The sequence below is a fragment of the Cucurbita pepo genome, chromosome 3, assembly GCF_057944985.1.
Source record: "Cucurbita pepo subsp. pepo isolate OVF chromosome 3, ASM5794498v1, whole genome shotgun sequence".
NCBI lineage: Eukaryota > Viridiplantae > Streptophyta > Magnoliopsida > Cucurbitales > Cucurbitaceae > Cucurbita > Cucurbita pepo.
This window is the reverse complement of record NC_141800.1, coordinates 15,534,519-15,552,288: the sequence shown is the minus strand read 5'-3', so window position 1 is coordinate 15,552,288 and position 17,770 is coordinate 15,534,519. Positions and strand designations below refer to the sequence as shown.

The 17,770-nt window shown below is 36.0% G+C and overlaps 3 protein-coding genes and 1 pseudogene across 5 annotated transcripts; 2 read left to right on the top strand and 2 right to left on the bottom strand.

Moving 5' to 3' along the window:
• Positions 1 to 74: 74 nt before the first annotated feature.
• On the top strand, positions 75 to 3,108 carry LOC111790872 (CBL-interacting serine/threonine-protein kinase 1). 2 transcript variants are annotated; one of them, XM_023671979.2, is made up of 12 exons: positions 75 to 310; positions 418 to 480; positions 561 to 632; positions 731 to 838; positions 931 to 1,011; positions 1,116 to 1,295; positions 1,476 to 1,697; positions 1,807 to 1,911; positions 1,995 to 2,111; positions 2,320 to 2,382; positions 2,476 to 2,550; positions 2,772 to 3,108. In XM_023671979.2, exons 1-12 carry the CDS (start codon positions 161 to 163, stop codon positions 2,859 to 2,861), a joined length of 1,326 nt encoding a protein of 441 aa, XP_023527747.2. In that variant the 5' UTR covers positions 75 to 160; the 3' UTR covers positions 2,862 to 3,108. The 2 variants fall into 2 exon arrangements, with proteins under 2 accessions (XP_023527747.2, XP_086978569.1); XM_087122443.1 differs by lacking the exons at positions 931 to 1,011; positions 1,116 to 1,295 and having other exon boundaries at positions 82 to 310.
• Positions 3,039 to 6,847, bottom strand: CRSH (Ca2+-activated RelA/spot-like protein). The gene is made up of 4 exons (XM_023671978.2): positions 6,418 to 6,847; positions 4,162 to 5,094; positions 3,779 to 4,069; positions 3,039 to 3,616 (listed from the first exon to the last, which is right to left on the bottom strand). The coding sequence occupies exons 1-4, from the start codon at positions 6,832 to 6,834 to the stop codon at positions 3,482 to 3,484; spliced, it is 1,776 nt and encodes a 591-aa protein (XP_023527746.2). The 5' UTR covers positions 6,835 to 6,847; the 3' UTR covers positions 3,039 to 3,481.
• Positions 6,848 to 7,055: 208 nt separating this feature from the next.
• LOC111790877 (chromatin structure-remodeling complex protein BSH-like) lies at positions 7,056 to 12,260 on the top strand (annotated as a pseudogene). The gene is made up of 10 exons (XR_015420381.1): positions 7,056 to 7,281; positions 7,379 to 7,467; positions 9,054 to 9,146; positions 9,327 to 9,397; positions 9,503 to 9,550; positions 9,633 to 9,717; positions 9,930 to 9,968; positions 10,085 to 10,152; positions 10,259 to 10,299; positions 11,794 to 12,260. The product of XR_015420381.1 is annotated as a chromatin structure-remodeling complex protein BSH-like (transcript).
• A 588-nt stretch (positions 12,261 to 12,848) lies between these two features.
• On the bottom strand, positions 12,849 to 13,548 carry LOC111790878 (uncharacterized). The gene is made up of 2 exons (XM_023671985.2): positions 13,334 to 13,548; positions 12,849 to 13,221 (listed from the first exon to the last, which is right to left on the bottom strand). Exons 1-2 carry the CDS (start codon positions 13,431 to 13,433, stop codon positions 13,079 to 13,081), a joined length of 243 nt encoding a protein of 80 aa, XP_023527753.2. The 5' UTR covers positions 13,434 to 13,548; the 3' UTR covers positions 12,849 to 13,078.
• Between the last annotated feature and the right edge of the window lie 4,222 nt (positions 13,549 to 17,770).

Sequence of the window (17,770 nt, the reverse complement as noted above, 5' to 3'; positions counted from 1 at the left end):
AGCCAAGTAAAAGGCCAAAAAAGAAAATAAATGAATAAAATAATAATTAAAAAATTATTTAAAAGAGGAGAGAGAGGAGAGAGAGAGAGAGAGAGAGAGACCACAAACTTGGCAGAGAGAAAGACGCAGTGGTGAAAGAGGAAGACGAAGAAGAAGGAGAATGAGAGTTGGGAAGTATGAGTTGGGGAAGACTCTTGGAGAAGGCAATTTCGGCAAGGTGAAGTTGGCCGCCGATATCCGTACCGGTCGCCGTTACGCTGTCAAGATCCTCGACAAGACTAGGATTCTCCGTCTCAACTTCTCTGACCAGGTTTCTTTCCATTTCATTTCTTCTTTTTTTTTTTTTTCTTTATGTTCTTATTGTTATTTAGCGAATCGTACTGATGCAATCGGAATCGGAATCGGAATCGATTGCAGATTAAGCGTGAAATAAGTACTCTCAAGCTCCTTAGGCATCCGAATGTTGTAAGACTTTATGAGGTTTGTATTCGAACGAGCATGATTCGGATGGATTTAGTGAAGAAATTAGTGTTTTGAACTTTTTTGTATGTATGTTACAGGTTTTAGCTAGTAAGACGAAGATTTATATGGTTCTGGAGTGCGCCTCTGGTGGAGAATTGTTTGATAGAATTGTAAGTGTGTTTTTTGATGTTGATTTGGTTGAACTCCTGTTGGACATAGTCATAGAATTGGGGAGTTTGAGTTAGAGATTACTTTGTGCGTGTTTTAGGAATCCAAAGGTAAGATGGATGAAGCGGAAGGTCGAAGGCTCTTCCAGCAGCTTATTGATGGTCTCAGCTACTGCCATGAAAAAGGAGTTTACCACAGGGATCTCAAGGTATTTACATGCGGTTTTCTGTCTCCTTTCGTGAAACAATCACTCTTCATACCATTTTTATTTGATATTCTTTTGCCGGTTGATCCTTCTAGCTGGAAAACGTGCTTGTTGATGATAAGGGAAACATTAAGATTTCTGATTTTGGCCTCAGTGCTTTACCACAGAATTGCAGGGTAATATTCTATAGAAATCTACTTTTGAGATCATGTACATCTAGATCTAGGCTACTTAATTCGTAGTTGAAAAACTAGAATTGATGGATAGTTTATGGCCTTAGGAAGATGGTTTGCTGCACACTACCTGTGGAAGTCCCAACTATGTTGCACCTGAGGTTCTTGCTAACAGAGGATACAATGGAGCCGCCTCTGATATATGGTCATGTGGGGTTATTTTGTATGTCATTCTTACGGCCTGTCTTCCATTCGACGAGACCAATCTATCTTTACTTTATAAAAAGGTACCTAAAGCTGACTACGTTAGGGGGAAAAAGAAGAACACAAACTAGAAACTAACATATGCCTTGTATTCTTTCGATTCCCTGTCTCTCTCTCTCTCTCTCTCTCTCTCTCTCTCTCTCTCTCTCTTTTTCTGTTTCCCCTTTAGCAAGTATATTTATATGCATCAACGTTCGTTGTAGACTTTGAGGGGGGATTTTCAGATACCCAAATGGTTATCGGCAGGTGCCAGAAAGTTGATAGGGAGAACTCTTGACCCCAATCCCAACACACGCATTACAGTAGCAGGAATTAAAGAGAATGAGTGGTTCAAGACCGACTATAATCCTGCTTCTCCTTGTTATGAGGATGAGGAGGAGGGTCCACTTGATGATCAGGAGGATGCCATCTCAACGCCTGATGAGGTATATGTAGTGAGAAACAAATTGTTTCTCCTTTGTTTTTCCCCCACCCCTTCTTACCAGTGTTATCATGTTTTACTGATGAGATTTCGGATTTATACCTTTGGCATAGCCATCTGACGTCGAAAACAGCCCAAAATCTCCATCTATTATCAATGCGTTTGAGTTAATTGGGATGTCTTCAAGTCTAGATCTGTCTGGTTTCTTTGAGCAAGAGGTGAGAGTACAAGTGCAGAAGGCTTGTTTGTTCATTTTACAATCTTGTTTGATTACCTAACGTTCTAATCTGAATAATCATAGGATGTTTCCGAGAGGAAGATCAGATTTACATCCAACCATTCGGCCAAGGACTTGCTAGAGAGAATCGAAATTATCGCAACGGATATGGGATTTCGAGTCCAAAAGAAAAGTGGAAAGGTTGGTACTCAGTTCTTAGCATTGAAAGAGTGTGGTAGATGTCAACATCGTTAACCCATCCATGGAAATGGGTTTTAATAAGAGTTGTGGCCGTCGTTGCCTGCCGTTTTAAATTACAAACGACCCCTCAATTACAAACGACCCCATATAAGGCCGTTTCCCTTTCTTGCAACATGCCTGTAACATCTTTTCTTTTCTGCGTCTTTAGTTGAAAGTGATGCAAGAGGTAAGAAGCCAAAGAAGCCTAAGTAATCTATCATTTGTGGCAGAGGTAAAAATTCCATTAAAGTTACGTTTTAAATTTCATGAGACCTGATGCCAATAGTTGCTCCCATTAACCAAATCTGCTGAATTCTTGTCCCAGGTCTTTGAGATAAGCCCGTTGCTTCATGTAGTTGAACTGAAAAAATCTTTTGGAGATTCATCAGCTTACAGACAGGTACACATTACATTTCGTAGTAAAAAATGTCGGTTTGGAATGATTTTTTATGTGCTTAGAACAATTTTTTGCTCTTAAAATACATTTCTAAGCATTTAGAAGGTCATTCGGAAGAGTCCCAAAGTATTAGATTAGAAAAACTCGTGCTAAGGAAGCCACTTTTTTCTATTAAAAAGATTCTTAACTTCTAACATCAATTCAATTCAATTCAAACCATGCAGTTGTGTGAAAGGCTATCAAATGATTTGGGCACAAACCCAGAGCTCCAACGGCATAATTCAAGCTCCTTAGCATTAAACAGTACATGTTAGAAGAAATTGATACACAGATTTCTAGTAGAATCATTATAATTTTTATAATTTGGATTGATTTCAAGGTCTTTGATTGGTGCATAAGTGGGTATAAATGTAGATAATAGATAGAGCCAAATATTACATGGCAGGAAGCCTCCTTTGTATCCCCTTGTATGTAAAACTCTATACCAAATGTATAAGAACACAAAGTTCATTAGTATGATGGAAGTTTGAGAATATAATCATAGTTCTCTTCCTCTTTTATAACACAGATCTTCTAAACAATTTGATATACATTACTTTATCCTATCTTGGGTTCTTTCCATCTAAGATTACATTTTCTTATGAAAATATGAGCCCTTCCAAATCATATTGCTGCACAGGAATTGGCTTTTTTTTCTCACCCTTATAAACAATTATTCACAACCATGAAGCTAAAAATGTAACTCAAAAGAAACCTAGTTTCCTAACCTCGTCGAGATAAATGGCAGTCCGATACTGAGACTATGTGGCAAGTCGATTGGCTTTATTTTCTCAACCTTATAAACAATTATTCACAACCATGAAGCTAAAAATGTAACTCAAAAGAAACTTAGTTTCCTAACCTCGTCGAGATAAATGGTAGTCTGATACCGAGACTATGTGGCAAGTCGATTGCCGAGCTCTTCACTATAGACTTGTATCAAACCGCTGTCGTCGTCATTTTGGAGCTTATCGTTTAGTATGGCCTTGTATTGATCATCTCTGTTCTCTAAGCTGCGTATGAATTCAACCTAAGAACAAAAAAGAATAGTTTGTCATACATCACAACAAGGCCGAGGTAACATGTTTCACAACCAAAAACAAACATGTTTTTGGAACTTATATGCCTAGGAATCTAAATATGCAAACCATAATCATCTCAGAATCTAGAAATCTGCCCGGGAAACATTCACCTGTTTTTGAAAAAAGTCGAATTCGTCGGAGCTAAGAGAACCATCACTATTTGAATCCAGAAGTTGCATCATCTCTCGTGCATCTTCTCCAGCGGCGTCAACACCGAGGTCTTCCATGACGTCTACAAGCTCCTCAATGCTTATCCTACCATCTCCATTCTTGTCGAGAAGGCCGAAAACTCGACCTCTTTGGTCAGTATGTATCCCTTTATAGTTAGAGGATGGAAAATCATTAAGACGTAGAGCAGCAAGTTCAGCTGCAGCCAACATTTTGGCCTTGAGCCGCTTTGCCTATAAGCATTTACAAACAACCACATCAATCTCAAACTTATAGAACAAAACTACTAATTCAAGTGTATTAAACCATTAAAATAGATACTAACTTCTTCTGGATCTGTGAGACCTCCCTTGTATAATGAATGTGATGCTGTTCCACCAGCAGCCAATTTGTCCATCTCTGTAGTTCGTATCTGTATTTCCATTAATGGCTTTGTCTTGCTCTCTTCACTCACATCCACAGCCATGTGTAAGCTCTTATAGCCATTGGGTTTTGGCCTTGCAATATAGTCTTTAGTCCTATGGGGTATCTCTTTCCACTGTGACTTTATAATTTCACCTGCCTGGTAGCAAGCTCTCTCACCCATTTCTGATGAATCCGTCCCGGACCTAGGCTTCAATATGACGCGTAATCCTAGAATATCGTTAACTTCCTCGAGTTTTCGACCATCTTTCAGGAGTTTCTTCATGGTACTAGATCGACTCTTATAGCGACCTTTGACAGAAATATCTTCCACCATCTCTGTTAATATAGGATCATTCTTCAAGGACTGTTCCAACTTATCCTTGTATGTTTCGATCAAAGACTTACTTCCCGACTCGTGGCTTCGCAACCACGAATCTACGTAGAAGTAGGAGCAAGGAAACAAGTAACGGAAAGAAAGATCCTCCAACTGAAGTGATAAGAAGTTGGCTCCTACTGCAAATGCCAATGGTGCATGGATCTTCAAAACCTCAAGAGAAAGCATCTGCTGCTGGTATCTTGGCAGGAATTGGAGATGCCTCATTGAATCAAGCTTCAGAGCCAGCTCTAGAATCAAGGCTCTAATATCATAATATGTAAGACAGAACCTTCTTAAAGCAGCTGAACTATCGTCGTCGAAAATATCGACTCTCGAAGGAATCTGCTTCACACGTAGGCTCTCGTGCAGTAAATGAGCAGTACTTATGCCTATCTGGTTCTTGACTTCCTGAATGGATATTCCCCCAGTCTCCATGACCTCTCTAAGAATGCCTGCGGATATAACTTCTGCATCCATCTGTGATAATGATTTGTTCCAAAATGTATCAGTGACTGAAAGTCTCAAATCTATCAAGTTCAGACTGAAACTCACAGAAAAGGCTGTTGAGCAGTATAGAGCTCCCATTAAGAACAATGCCTATTGCGATGTTAAAGCAAATAATAAGCAACAGAAAGCATTCAGTTCCATCTCTTCTGCATCCCCAACAGAGATCCCGCGTCAGTTGGGGAGAAAAACGAAACATTCTTTATAAGGGTGTGGAAGCTTTTCCTTAACAAACCCGTTTTAAAAACCTAGACGAGAAGCCCAAAAGGGAAAGCTAAAGAGGACAATATCTACTAGTGAAGGGGGAGGACACGAAGCGGTGTGCCAGCAAGGACATTGGGCCCCAAAAGGGTGGATTGGCAGGAGGTCTCACGTCGACTGGAGAAGGGAACGAGTGCCAACGAGGAAGTTGGGCCCTGAAGAGGGGTGGATTATGAGATCCCACGTTGGGAGGAGAACAAAGCATTATTTGTTAGGGTTTGGAAACCTCTCCATAACTGATGCATTTTAAAAACCTTAAGGGATATCCGAAAAGAAAAACTCAAAGAGGATAATATTTACTAGCATAACCCTTGCGCAAGGATAACACACACAAATCGAGAAATGGTATTAGAGCCAGTCACCGGACGAAGTGAAGCACTGGTCAGAGTAGGGCTAGACCCTTTCCATAGTAGACGCGTTTTAAAACCGTGAAGCTGACAGCGATATATAACGAGCTAAAGCGGACAATATCTACCAGGCAGTGTGCCAACGAGAACGTTCGGCACCCAAAGGGGTGAATTGTGAGATCCCTCATCAATTGGAGAGGGTAACGACAAATTGCTTATAAGGGTGTGGAAACTTCTCCCTATTAGACGAAACCTTATGGGAAGCCCAAAAAGAAAAGTCAAAGAGGATAATATCTCACCGAAAACCTATCAACAAATCATTATTCCATAGATTGATTTTTAAATTAATTTGAAAAATATATATAATTATACCTTTTAGCAGAAAGCTCTGTAATCTCCTCTAACCATAAGCCACAAAAGTTTCTGAACTTGATAAAGAAGAGAAGGAAAGATTAAGCTGGAAGCTGAGGAAGTTGCAGAGAATCCAGTAGCGAAAAGCAGGCAAATGAGATTTAAACAACCGAACTCTGAAACCAACGCTACTATGGATTGAACAATAGTTAAACTAAAGCATACGATCGATCAATCAAATAACAATCAAGACCATAAGAACAAAGAATCGAAGCGATAGCAACTCAATTAGTATCAACAACAACAACAGAAACGCCATTAGAAAGAGCAAGAAAACCTGGAGATCGGCGAGAATAAGAGCCACAGACAAGGCCTTGGAGAGCGGAGAGCGGCCATCTGGTAGCAGAGGAAAACTCTGCAAGATAGGGATCGAGAGCTTGAGAGTGACGAAGAGGATCACAGACGAACTAGTGGAATTGAGATTCATCCTATCGGTAAGCTCATTGAAGGCTCCGATGAGCTCCACCACTAATTTCCCGCCGGCCTGCTCCGGCACGGTGGCGGTAAGATCAGGTACACCGGAGGTGGAGGACGCTCGCAAACACAGAAGGCGGTATCGAGCGAGAGGCTTGAGTGGGCGGGGACAGTGGCGGAGGAGAAGATTGGGAGGGACAAGATTATGACAGTCGGTGAGAGAACGGAGTGAGAGAAAGTGGAGGTCCGGCGAAGGATTAATGGCGGAGAAGAGCTCCATTATCGTGGGTCTGAAGCTCAATCCGGAAGGAGCGGAGCCATTATTGAGTACAAAGGAGCTTGAATGAAGGTGACGCAGACGCCGCAACTGCCACACGAATTAAAAGTTGGATTTATGGGTTTTATTTGTTTTTTTTTAATATATTGTTTTTTATAAATACTAATTATCCTTTTATTAATTGTTATATATTTTAATTTATATATAAAAAAAAAATTTGTATCTAATTTTTTTAAAAAAATTTAAATTAAATTTTAATTTAGTATCTAGTAATAGTCCTATTCATAAATAAATAAATAAATAAAAGAAAGCTCATAGGCCGAGCTTGAGAACGATCCAAACTCAGAGAAGCGCACTGCAATCCTTCTGGAAGCTACAGAATTGAACTCCCGAAGTAACCATGGAAGCTTTGGCCTCAGCTCACTCTAAAGCTCCTTTCAAGTTCAGGATGTGAGTTCTTTCTCGCTTTCAACTCCACTATTGTTCTTTTCATTGATTTCTCTTTCTCGTGGTTTTATATTTCTTATGTTTTCGATCATTATCGAAGTCCGACGGCGGAGAATCTAGTGCCAATTCGTTTGGACATTGAAATCGACGGTCAGAGGCTCAAAGATGCCTTCACCTGGAATCTTTCTGGTAATTTTGATTGCTTACCTTGGTTGTGCCTGTTATGTTTCCTTTTAAATCAGTGATGATTCATTTGTAGGTTAGTTTCAGCTCTTGACTGCTCGAATTTAGGTTTTATTTTTTTTCTCCCTAAATTTAGGATTTCTGAGTTGTAAAACTGAATTAATCAATGTTTTACCAATGATTTTGGCCGACGTATTGCTGATACTTTAATGAAGGACTTGTGAACTTCGTTTGGTTTAAATATCTGACTTAATGTCTTCCATTGTGACTGTGTTTTGGTTAAGTATTTAGGCCCGAAATCAGTGTTTTGAAAGTTCTTAGTATGGCGAACTAAAGCACAGTAGACATTGAGAACGTAAGTTTAGGCCCCACATTGACTAGTTTAGAGAATGATCATGGGTTTATAATCAAGGAATACTATCTCCATTGGTGTGAGGCCTTTGGGGAAGCCCAAAGCAAAGCTATGAGAGCTTATGCTCAAAGTGGACAATATCATATCGTTGTGGAGAGTCGTGTTCATCTAACATGGTATCAGAGTTATACCCTAAACTTAGCCATGTCAATAGAATCCTCAAATGTCAAACAAAGGACTCCAAAAGAAAAGGAGTCGATGCTCCTCGAAGGCGTAGTAAAAAATGACTAAGACTCCAAAAGAAAAAGGAGTCGAGCCTCGATTAAAGGAAGGCGTACTTTGTTCGAGGGGAGGTGTTGGATGAAAGTCCCACATCGGCTAATTTAGGGAATGATCATGGGTTTATAATCAATGAATACTATCTCCATTGGTGTGAGGCCTTTTGGTGAAGCCCAAAGCAAAGCAATGAGAGCTTATGCTCAAAGTGGGACAATATCATACCATATGTGGAGAGTCGTGCTCATCTAACAAGTGTGAGGCATTTTGTGTTAAATAGGTCTATGGTGTATTTGATGTTATTTTTTTAATTAACAGATCTATTAAACATAAAATTGAGTTTTGTGTCTAATGATGCTTTAAACTTTCAATTTTGTATACAATAGTTCTTTGAATTTTAAATAATGTCAAATATTTCAAGGACGTATTAGACACAAAATTAAAAAGTTCAAGGACTTGTTAAATATTAATTTGAAAGTTTAGAGACTTATTAGAGACTCTAAACTTGTAATTTAACTTAAAACTTATACAAATGAAAAGTAGTATTATGGACTATAAGGCATTGAAAAAATTAAGAAATTAGAGCTTTTTGTAAGAGATGGGGGAGAAAAATAATCATTTTCCTTAAAAATCTTTGTTAGTTTCTCCCATATGATGCTGTAATTTTGTCATTTGGAAAAGGAGGTTGAAAGAAATTTCTCATAGAGTTTAATCATTCTCAGGCTTTATGAGAGTCTTTAAATTATATGAATGGCTTGTTATGCATTTTGTTAGCTTTGAGAGACAACATGAGTTTTTAAATTATTAAGTTTATAACTTGGGAGCTTGAATCTAGGAATTCAGAGGCTATCTTAAGACGTTCCAAAACCACTGGCACCTACCATTGAGGGTTACCTTGAAAATGCCTTTTTTGCTCTTCTGATAATATCTTCAGTAACGTCATGATATTTTATGTTTACTCAAGATCCAGATTCAGAGGGTGCTCTTTGCAAAGAGGACGGTGAAAGATTTAAAGCTTCCCCCGTTATTTATAACACAAATTGCACAATCCATTCAAGTAAGGATAATAGTCATCCGCGTCTCTCTCTCCCATTCTCCAAGGATTTGAATGGTCAGCCTAAACCATGTCTCCTTTAGATATTAACAACAAAACCTTGTAACTTAGATCAATACTTTGTAATGAAATCTTCACTTGCCATCAAATTTATCATGTTTTCTCTTGGGTTTTGCTTATCAGTCGCAACTTACAGAATTTCAATCCTTTGAAGGTCAAGATATGTATAGTGGTAAAAGATCATTCCAATCAAGGTTTGTCTCGTTTGCGTTAACAACGCCAATCTCTTGACAACTACCTCCCTTTGTCATTATTCTACAGCTTGATGCCAAATAATGCAATTTTATTTTCTTTCCCAGCTTGATCTCCGAGTGAACAATACCCTCATAAAAGATCAGTTTCTGTGGGTACAGTTGAGCATACTCTTGATACATTTGACTGGAACAAATACCTATTCAGCTTACTTGTGCAAAATGATATATTTTTTAGGACTTCAACAACTATGAGAGCGACCCTGAAGAAGTTTTCCACGACATTCTGCAAAAATTTGGGTATTGAAGACCCTGAAGTAGGAGTGAGTAAAGATCAATTGAATATGTAACTGTAATGTACAAAGTTAGAACTGTTTGTTCCAGGTAAATTGGTTCCTTCGGTTGTGAAAAGGCAGCATCCCATGTTAAAGGGATGGATTATCAATGAGATATTTTCGCCTAAATTGTCATCCTGTACATGTTTTTCTCCAACTATTTGATACTAAGAGAATTTCATTTATTGTTTGTGAGGTAGCCTGCAATTGCTTTTGTAATTAGAGAACAGCTCTATGAGGTTTGTTTTTTCTTGCCTGTTAAAGCCTCCTCCTCAAAACTATTTCTTTTTTCTAATTCTCTTCACATTCTGAGTGATTTATTTCATCACTGCATCTTCATGTGTCTATCTTCCAGATAGCTGTGCAGAATGTTAATTCAGCAAGAGAAAGCAGAATGAGCAAGTTTGAGCATGTTCCAGCAAGGTATCTATTTAGATATTCAAACTTGTGCATTTTTCCTCATTCTATCTAAATATTTACCCTCATTCATTTGCCTATTGCGATGGTATTTCTCTGTTTGGCGCAACAGTAAAACTGGAGGTGCTTCGGTGGACCTCGTGAAGTTATTTGGTAATAAATCTCGATTCACTCTATCTTTTTTTTTTTTTTTTTTTTTGAAGTGATTAGTCTATTCCTTGTTGCTTATGAATTTTCCTTCCATTTCCATTCTCTTATCTAACCTAAGAAGTATATGGTATATAAATCGTACACGATTATCTAATACTGCTAGTTATTTTTGTTTTCTGGTATCGTGTGTCGTTGTCTTCAAGAGAGAGAAATCCAATGTTTTTCAACATTGACCTAGAAGTTTAGGGTGTTTTTGATTCCTGAGAATCATTAGGGGCTCATGTGAATGACAACTTATCTCAAGTTTAAATAGATTCCCACATGCGTGAGATATCCAGACATGCTGAGATGTCTTCATATGCGGGTATCTCATTTCCACAACACTTGGTGGGGTTATGGGTGTCTATATTTTGCGCATAAACAAAAAGATACTGTTTGTTCTTTGTGCCCTTTAACCATTTTTCTAAGCGTATAGCATACTTTTAAATTTTATTTTTTTTAGTTAGTAGTTTATGTTTATTATTAACGTTCTGTCTGTTACAGATAAATATGAACTTTTTTTTTTTTTTTTTTTTTTTCAGAATCAGAGAGTTCATATCCCTATCTTAATGCCATTTACACTTCTTTATTCTCAAGTTTTAGCTTAAAAATTAGTTTAAAGTTCATGAATCACGTGACATGCACTTCATGCACTTAATTATTACCATGATCGAAGCATGTTTAATCCGAGCTTAGACCATTATTCTTTTCACCGTCTCAGTTTTTAAACCATTTTCATTTGCCAGAGTTGGTGAGCTAAGTTTGGGAATGGGTTCCTTTCTTTTTTAGTATAAAAAACTAACTCCTATTATTAGTCTACTTCTAATATTCTTTCCAGCTGACTCGTAAAATTATTAAAATTTGATGTTTACGGTTGTAGTATATGTTTGTTAGGAATCACGAACCTCCACAATGGTATGATATTGTTCACTTAGAGGATAAGCTCTCATGACTTTGCTTTTGATTTTCCAAAAGGTTTCTTGCCAATAGAGATGTATTTCTTACTTATAAACTCATGATTAACCCTTTAATTAGCTTGATGTGGGACTCATTTTCCAACGATCCTCAACACTATACACTAAAATGCAACAGGATAAGAAAGGATTGGGACATTTACGAACCAATTATTGATCTTTTATCAAACGAGAAAGCTAATGCCCTTGAATCAGAAAGAGAGAGGACTGCTCGGCAATATACTCTCAGTTGTTGATCATATCACTTCTATGGTCTAAGGTAAATTATCCGACACGAATGAAGTTGTTAGGCAATTGTTCTTGCTGTTTTAACACATAATTAACATCCTTTAACTTTCCAAGTTACATGATTTCATAGCAATTCTTCATTGTAAGCCTACAAATCTAGCTGTTAAGTAGGCTTATATGAACTCTCTGAGCTCTGATAATGACATGGGTAGAACTTCTGACATGAATTTGATTCTTATTTTTTTGTTTTTGATAGCATACTCAGAACCATTCCAAAAGTTACTGAAAGACCGACTCATAAAGGATGAATTTGTTCCATTCAGCTGACAAGTGAAGAAAATTTTCAAATGCCAAAAGTTCTTTGATAGAATCATGGATGATATGGAGCAGTTCTTTGATAGAATCATGAATGATAAGAGACTGATATGTCACCAACTAAAAGTTGGGGAATAATTTGCTCAATTTACTTCATGAAACCAATCATGTGCCCAAATTGAATTTGATTGGATGATATGGATAACATTGTGAAAAATGCAAATGGAAGGATAGAGCTCTGAAAAAGGCCTTCACGAGAAGCCCATCCAAATCCCTATCTTCCTTCCTCACATATCTATGAAAATGATAGAAAGAGATATTTTGTACGGACTGAAATAGACCTCAATAGTGGTGTGGCAGTTGAATTTTGTGGCTCAAAATTCGAGTTGGATGAGATATTTTTGGTAACTGAAACAAAAGTAACCATAGTTTAATTTAAAATTACACCAATTATCTTTATAATTCCTAAATAAATTATGAAAATTGACATGATAATTCATTCATCATCTATTAGAATCTTTTAAATCAGGTACCTTATCAATTTATGATCTTCAGAGGTATTCGAGAGTAACCCTTTTATTATTCTTTAATTCTACGTGTTCATCAATCAAAGTCTTTATCATATCGAATCATCAACGTCTAATTTTACGAGTCGAAACTTTAAATTGTCCAAAGCTCTTTTATTATCTTTAATTCTACGTGTTTATCAATCAAAGTCTTTATCATATCGAATCATCAACATCTAATTCTACGAGTCGAAACTTTAAATTGTCCAAAGCAAATGATTAACATTAGGCGTCAAATCATGCTCGATATCCTTAAACTAGAAACAAAATATAATAATTTCATCTAAAAAAAGGATTGTAAATGTGCAAGCTTCTCTCATTGTCTCTCAATTTGATGCCCTTGGAAAGTGGTGCCCATAAATTATAACTAAAAAATGACAAACCAATCAGATCTGAGGCAGTTTGATGAGAGATAAGGTTCCATTCCCCATGAGAAAAAGAGAGCTTTTTAGGACTTAAAAAGAAGTAATTAATATAAAACTTAAAATCTCACCATGATTAAAACCTTCAAATCATGGGGATTCATTTCCTAACACAAACAAAATCATCATAACTCACAAAATAACATGAAGAGAGAGAGAGAGAGATGTATTATGCTTTATCTACACCAATTAACCAACCACCACCATCTGTCGGTGTCGGTGGCGGCCTCGACGATGGTTAAGAAGACACATTGTAAGCGGTGGCGGTGGTCGTAGTTGAGTTGGCCTTGTCTAAAATAGACCACATCACGTGCACGTCTTCATACCCACATGCCATCACTTCTCCTTGGAGATTCCTCACGTCTACTCGCTTCTCTTGTTCTACAAATTCAAATCATATCAGTTGAGCTATGTTCAAATTGGTAATAACAATAAATTTTAAGAGAAAAAGTATGAAGTGGGTTTGAAGTGGTTAGAAAACCCAAGAGCTAACCTGAATCGGAGGGAGACTTTTTGGGATCTCGAGGGTGCTGGTTGAAGATGGTGCAAGCCTTTCTAAAGGGAGAAATGATGGTTTTCTTCCAAGAAGCCATGGGAATATGAAGGTGTTGAGAATGTGTTTGGCTGAAAGGCGTTGGAAGTGAAATGGCTCACAATTTATAAGCAAAGTGAGAGAGAGAAGAAGAAGAAGAAGAGGAAGAAGAAGGCAAGATCCGAAGGATGAGCAACACAACTTTTTATTCTTATCTCAAAAATCATTATTCTTATTATTATTATTATTTTATAATATGAACACAAAAGAATCAATTTTTTAATTTTTAAGCGTGTCAAATTGTATCAATTTTTACCTTTAATTTTTTTAAAAAAAATAGGGAGACGTGAACTATATAAGGGTGTGGAAAGCTATTCCTAGTAGACGCGTTTTAAAATCGTGAGGTTGACGATGATATGTAATGGGCCAAAATGGACAATATTTGTTAGTGTAGGCTTGACATGTTACAAATGGTATTAGAGCTCCACACTGGGTGGTGTGCTAGCGTGGACGTTGGATTGTGAGATCCTACTTCGGTTGGAGAGGAGAATGATACATTCTTTAGAGGGGTATGAAAATCTCTCCCTAATAGACACATTTTAAAACCGTGAGGTTGACAGAGATACATACCAGGTCAAAACGGACAATATTTACTAGCAGTAGGCTTGAGCTGTTACAAATGGTATCAGAGACAAACACCGGTGGGGGGGGGGGGGTGCCAGCAAGAACACTGGGCCTCCAAGGAGTGTGGATTGTGAGATCTCATATCGGTTAGAGAGGAGAACAAACCATACCTTTGTGGAAACCTCCCCCAAACAGACGTGATTTAAAACCGTGAGGCTGACAATAGTACATAACTTTAAATTGTTACAAACAAATTTGTGGATAAATTTAAAAATTTGTGACTATTTATAGACGTAACGTACATAAAATTAAAAGTTTAGAGATATGTTAGACACAAAATTAAAATTTTAAAGACGAAATTTGTAATTTAACATATTAATTAATAATATATATATATATATATATATATATATATATATAAAAATAAAAATAATAATAATATAAGGTGTGGTCTCACACTGCAGCAAAGCACATGGCGCACGCTCCCTCACCGTCCTCTCCGACCTTACACGTGAAACCATTCCTTCACTTCTCACTTTCAAACCACTTTTTTCCATTATTTATTTATTTATTTATTTCCTTTGATTTTACTTAAAAAAGTTTTTTTTATTTAATTATATAATATATATATATATATTATATAAAACGTACAAATAATAATAAAAACAGTCTTTTTCTTTGCTTTTTACCTATTCTTCTTTCTCATTTTCTTTTGTTTTCTTTTGGATATTTTAAAGTGGAAGAACATGAATAATGTGTATATCTGGGATTTTTTGTTTTTTTTTTTTTAATGTGTAAAACTATGATCAATGATTTTGTAGGGGGAAGAGGACGGAGTGTTCGATAAATTAATATAACGTTTGGTCGAGAAATTCCAAGTTCTATCCTCTTGTTCGATGACCTATGTGTTCATCAGTTGAACTATGCTCAAATTGTTTAGTTATTTAATGACTTAATTTTACCCAGTTATTTAGCTTTTTTGTAACATGATTACTTTTAGCTTGTCGTGTCAACGTTTAAGTAAAAATGTATTGTTAAAGTGGTATAAGATCAGTAAAAGTTAGAATGGAACAAATTGGTCGACCCTTTTAATTAGACATGTAATACCATCATTTAGGTAGCTTGTTAAGTGACACCCGAGTAAATGAGAGATACATAAATGAAGCGAGATCATATCTAAACGAGAATAATCCTAAAGATATAATAGTTAAAAAAAAAATACTTAAAATAATTGAAAGTTACTACTTATACCAACCATCTGCACCTTTCTTTTCAGTGGCTGAATTCAAAAATTAAACATGTTTAACTTGGAATAATTTTATCTTATACAACCTCCTAGAAGCAATTCCCGAAAAGTAAGTAAAGACAAAACGTATTAAAAGAACCCTGTTGGTTTGTGGAGATAATCTTCACTTTCAGAGACAATTCAAGACAACGGGGTAAAATGGTCATGTCGTAAAAGATGCTGGCAAATGCTGGAGCCATCAGATGTCAAATTTGAATTCCACAAATCTTGGACGTTGCATTAAAAACTAAAAAATAACTATTAATCGATTCAATTATGTTCTAATCGGCATTTATGAGAAAAGATGTAAATTTGAATAGATTAATTTCTTTAAAATTTTAATTAATTCATGTGATTTTTTATGGTATAAGTCAATAATTCATTAATTTACACAAGGTTTACATTAATAAAAATAGTACTCAATGATTGGTTAATCATTATTTATAATTAAATAATTAATGTATTACTATCTATAATTTCCATAATGTACAATTTTTTTTTTTTTTTTTTTTTTTTTTTTTTTTTTTTTGAAAATCTAGTAACGTTTTTTAAATTTGACTAAAATTCAAATAATTTTTTAAGAAAATAAAATAATTATAAATTTCAAAAATTAAAAATGAATAATCAAATAGGTCTGAACTATTTTCTTTAAAGTTTTTAGATCACGTATGATACAAATCATCTAAGTGTAGATCTAAAAGGATGAACGTTTTATCATATTTCTTAAGGTTCGAGTATGCATGAATTATCGTAGATGATTCTCTTCTCATTAAAACTTTAAAGATTTTTAATACTTTTTGTAACTTTTGCATATCACATCCAAGTTCTTGACTCTGCGAGTGAATGCCAATATTAACATAGCTCAATTGATACAAAATAAGTTTTGTCGATTAAAAGATCATAAGTGGGATCCCTAGATTTGTTTGGATCTCGTAGGTTTTTCGGTCCAATGAATTTTATTTATTCCTCCGATTTCAAATGTCTACTCGAATAGTTATTATCGCGGCCTAATGGGCACTAAATGTACCTTATGTCTATGTGGGTTAGGAGGTGGAGGGGTCCTTAGGACATAGTCCTTCAAGAAGTGGTTATTTTAGGACATAGTCCTTTAAGAAGCGGTTATTTTAGGACATGGTCCTTTAAGAAGCGGTTATTTTAGGACATGGTCGTTTATGATATGTGTCTTTGTTGCCTCTTTTTTCGTGCCTGCCCTTTTTTGTTTACTTCTTAGATCTTTTATCGATTGAATCTCTCGACCTTTAGGTTATGTCATTGTCAATAAACTTATTTGTTCGTAACTTAGTAATAAGGTGGAAGATCCTTCTATCATAGCTGGCACTCCGAGGTTTACAGCTTCAACGCTACCATAGCGCCTCATTAACAGCCAACTAAACGTCACCTAAGACACTCATGTTTCAAACCGTTCATAACTATGAGTCACTATATATCAACAACCTTTACAATGAGTAATTGAATGGGTCAATGCGCAGGAAACAAAATGGTTTATATTATCGAGCCATATTCCTTGCCTCGAGTCTCTAAACAGGGGTAGTCTTAACCAAGCTATTGTAGGTATGTGTTTGGTACAACGACCCTTATTTCTACTTTTCAAACTAAAGACAAACAACTAAACATTGCAACATTTACTCGTGCCCTAATAGAGTACTCACCTCCTAACTTATTAAACGAACGTTCATTTAAGAGATGACCCATTTCGTTGGAGACATTTTATTCCCCAAAATAACTACCATTAAAATAGTTGAATCGTACCTCGATAAATTAAACATATATAAACCATCTCAGAACATGTCGAGAGTAAAAAATTATACAATGCAGCTATTACTTTCATCTGACATCGAAATTAAAAACTAATCGCATTAATGATAGCAATTATATTAAATAATTTCTCCCAAGATGGGAACATAATCCAAACACACACTTTAAAGAACAACAAGAGAGACATTATTATTGGCAATATTATAAGCATTAAGTGATAATAATTTGGTTAAATTCAATGTGTTGTGAAGTAAAAAGAGGGTTTAAATTATGGGTTATGTGGTGGGGAAGTGGGAACACAAACATTAAGAATCTGACAAACACAAAGTTTTGTAGTTTTGAAGCTTTGAAAGCTTTGAAGATTGAAATTTGAACCACTTTTTTTCTTGTGCCCCACATGTATATATATATATATGTTCATATATGTTTATATATATATGTATATATATATATTGACTGCCTGCCATATGCATATTGCATAATGCATCTGCTGTTTCACATTCATGCACTCAATCCTTGTCCCCCACAACCTTTTGCCTTTGTCTTTATGATTAGAGCTTGAGCAATGAACATTGCCCCCACATACTCAATAACTCATATTCATCTCACTTTCTAACCTTATTCATTATTTGTTCGAGAGGTCAGAAGTTTGAGTTTTTTATTTTTATTTTTACATGTCGTTGAATTTGAAAGAAGAAGAAAAAGAAGACTAG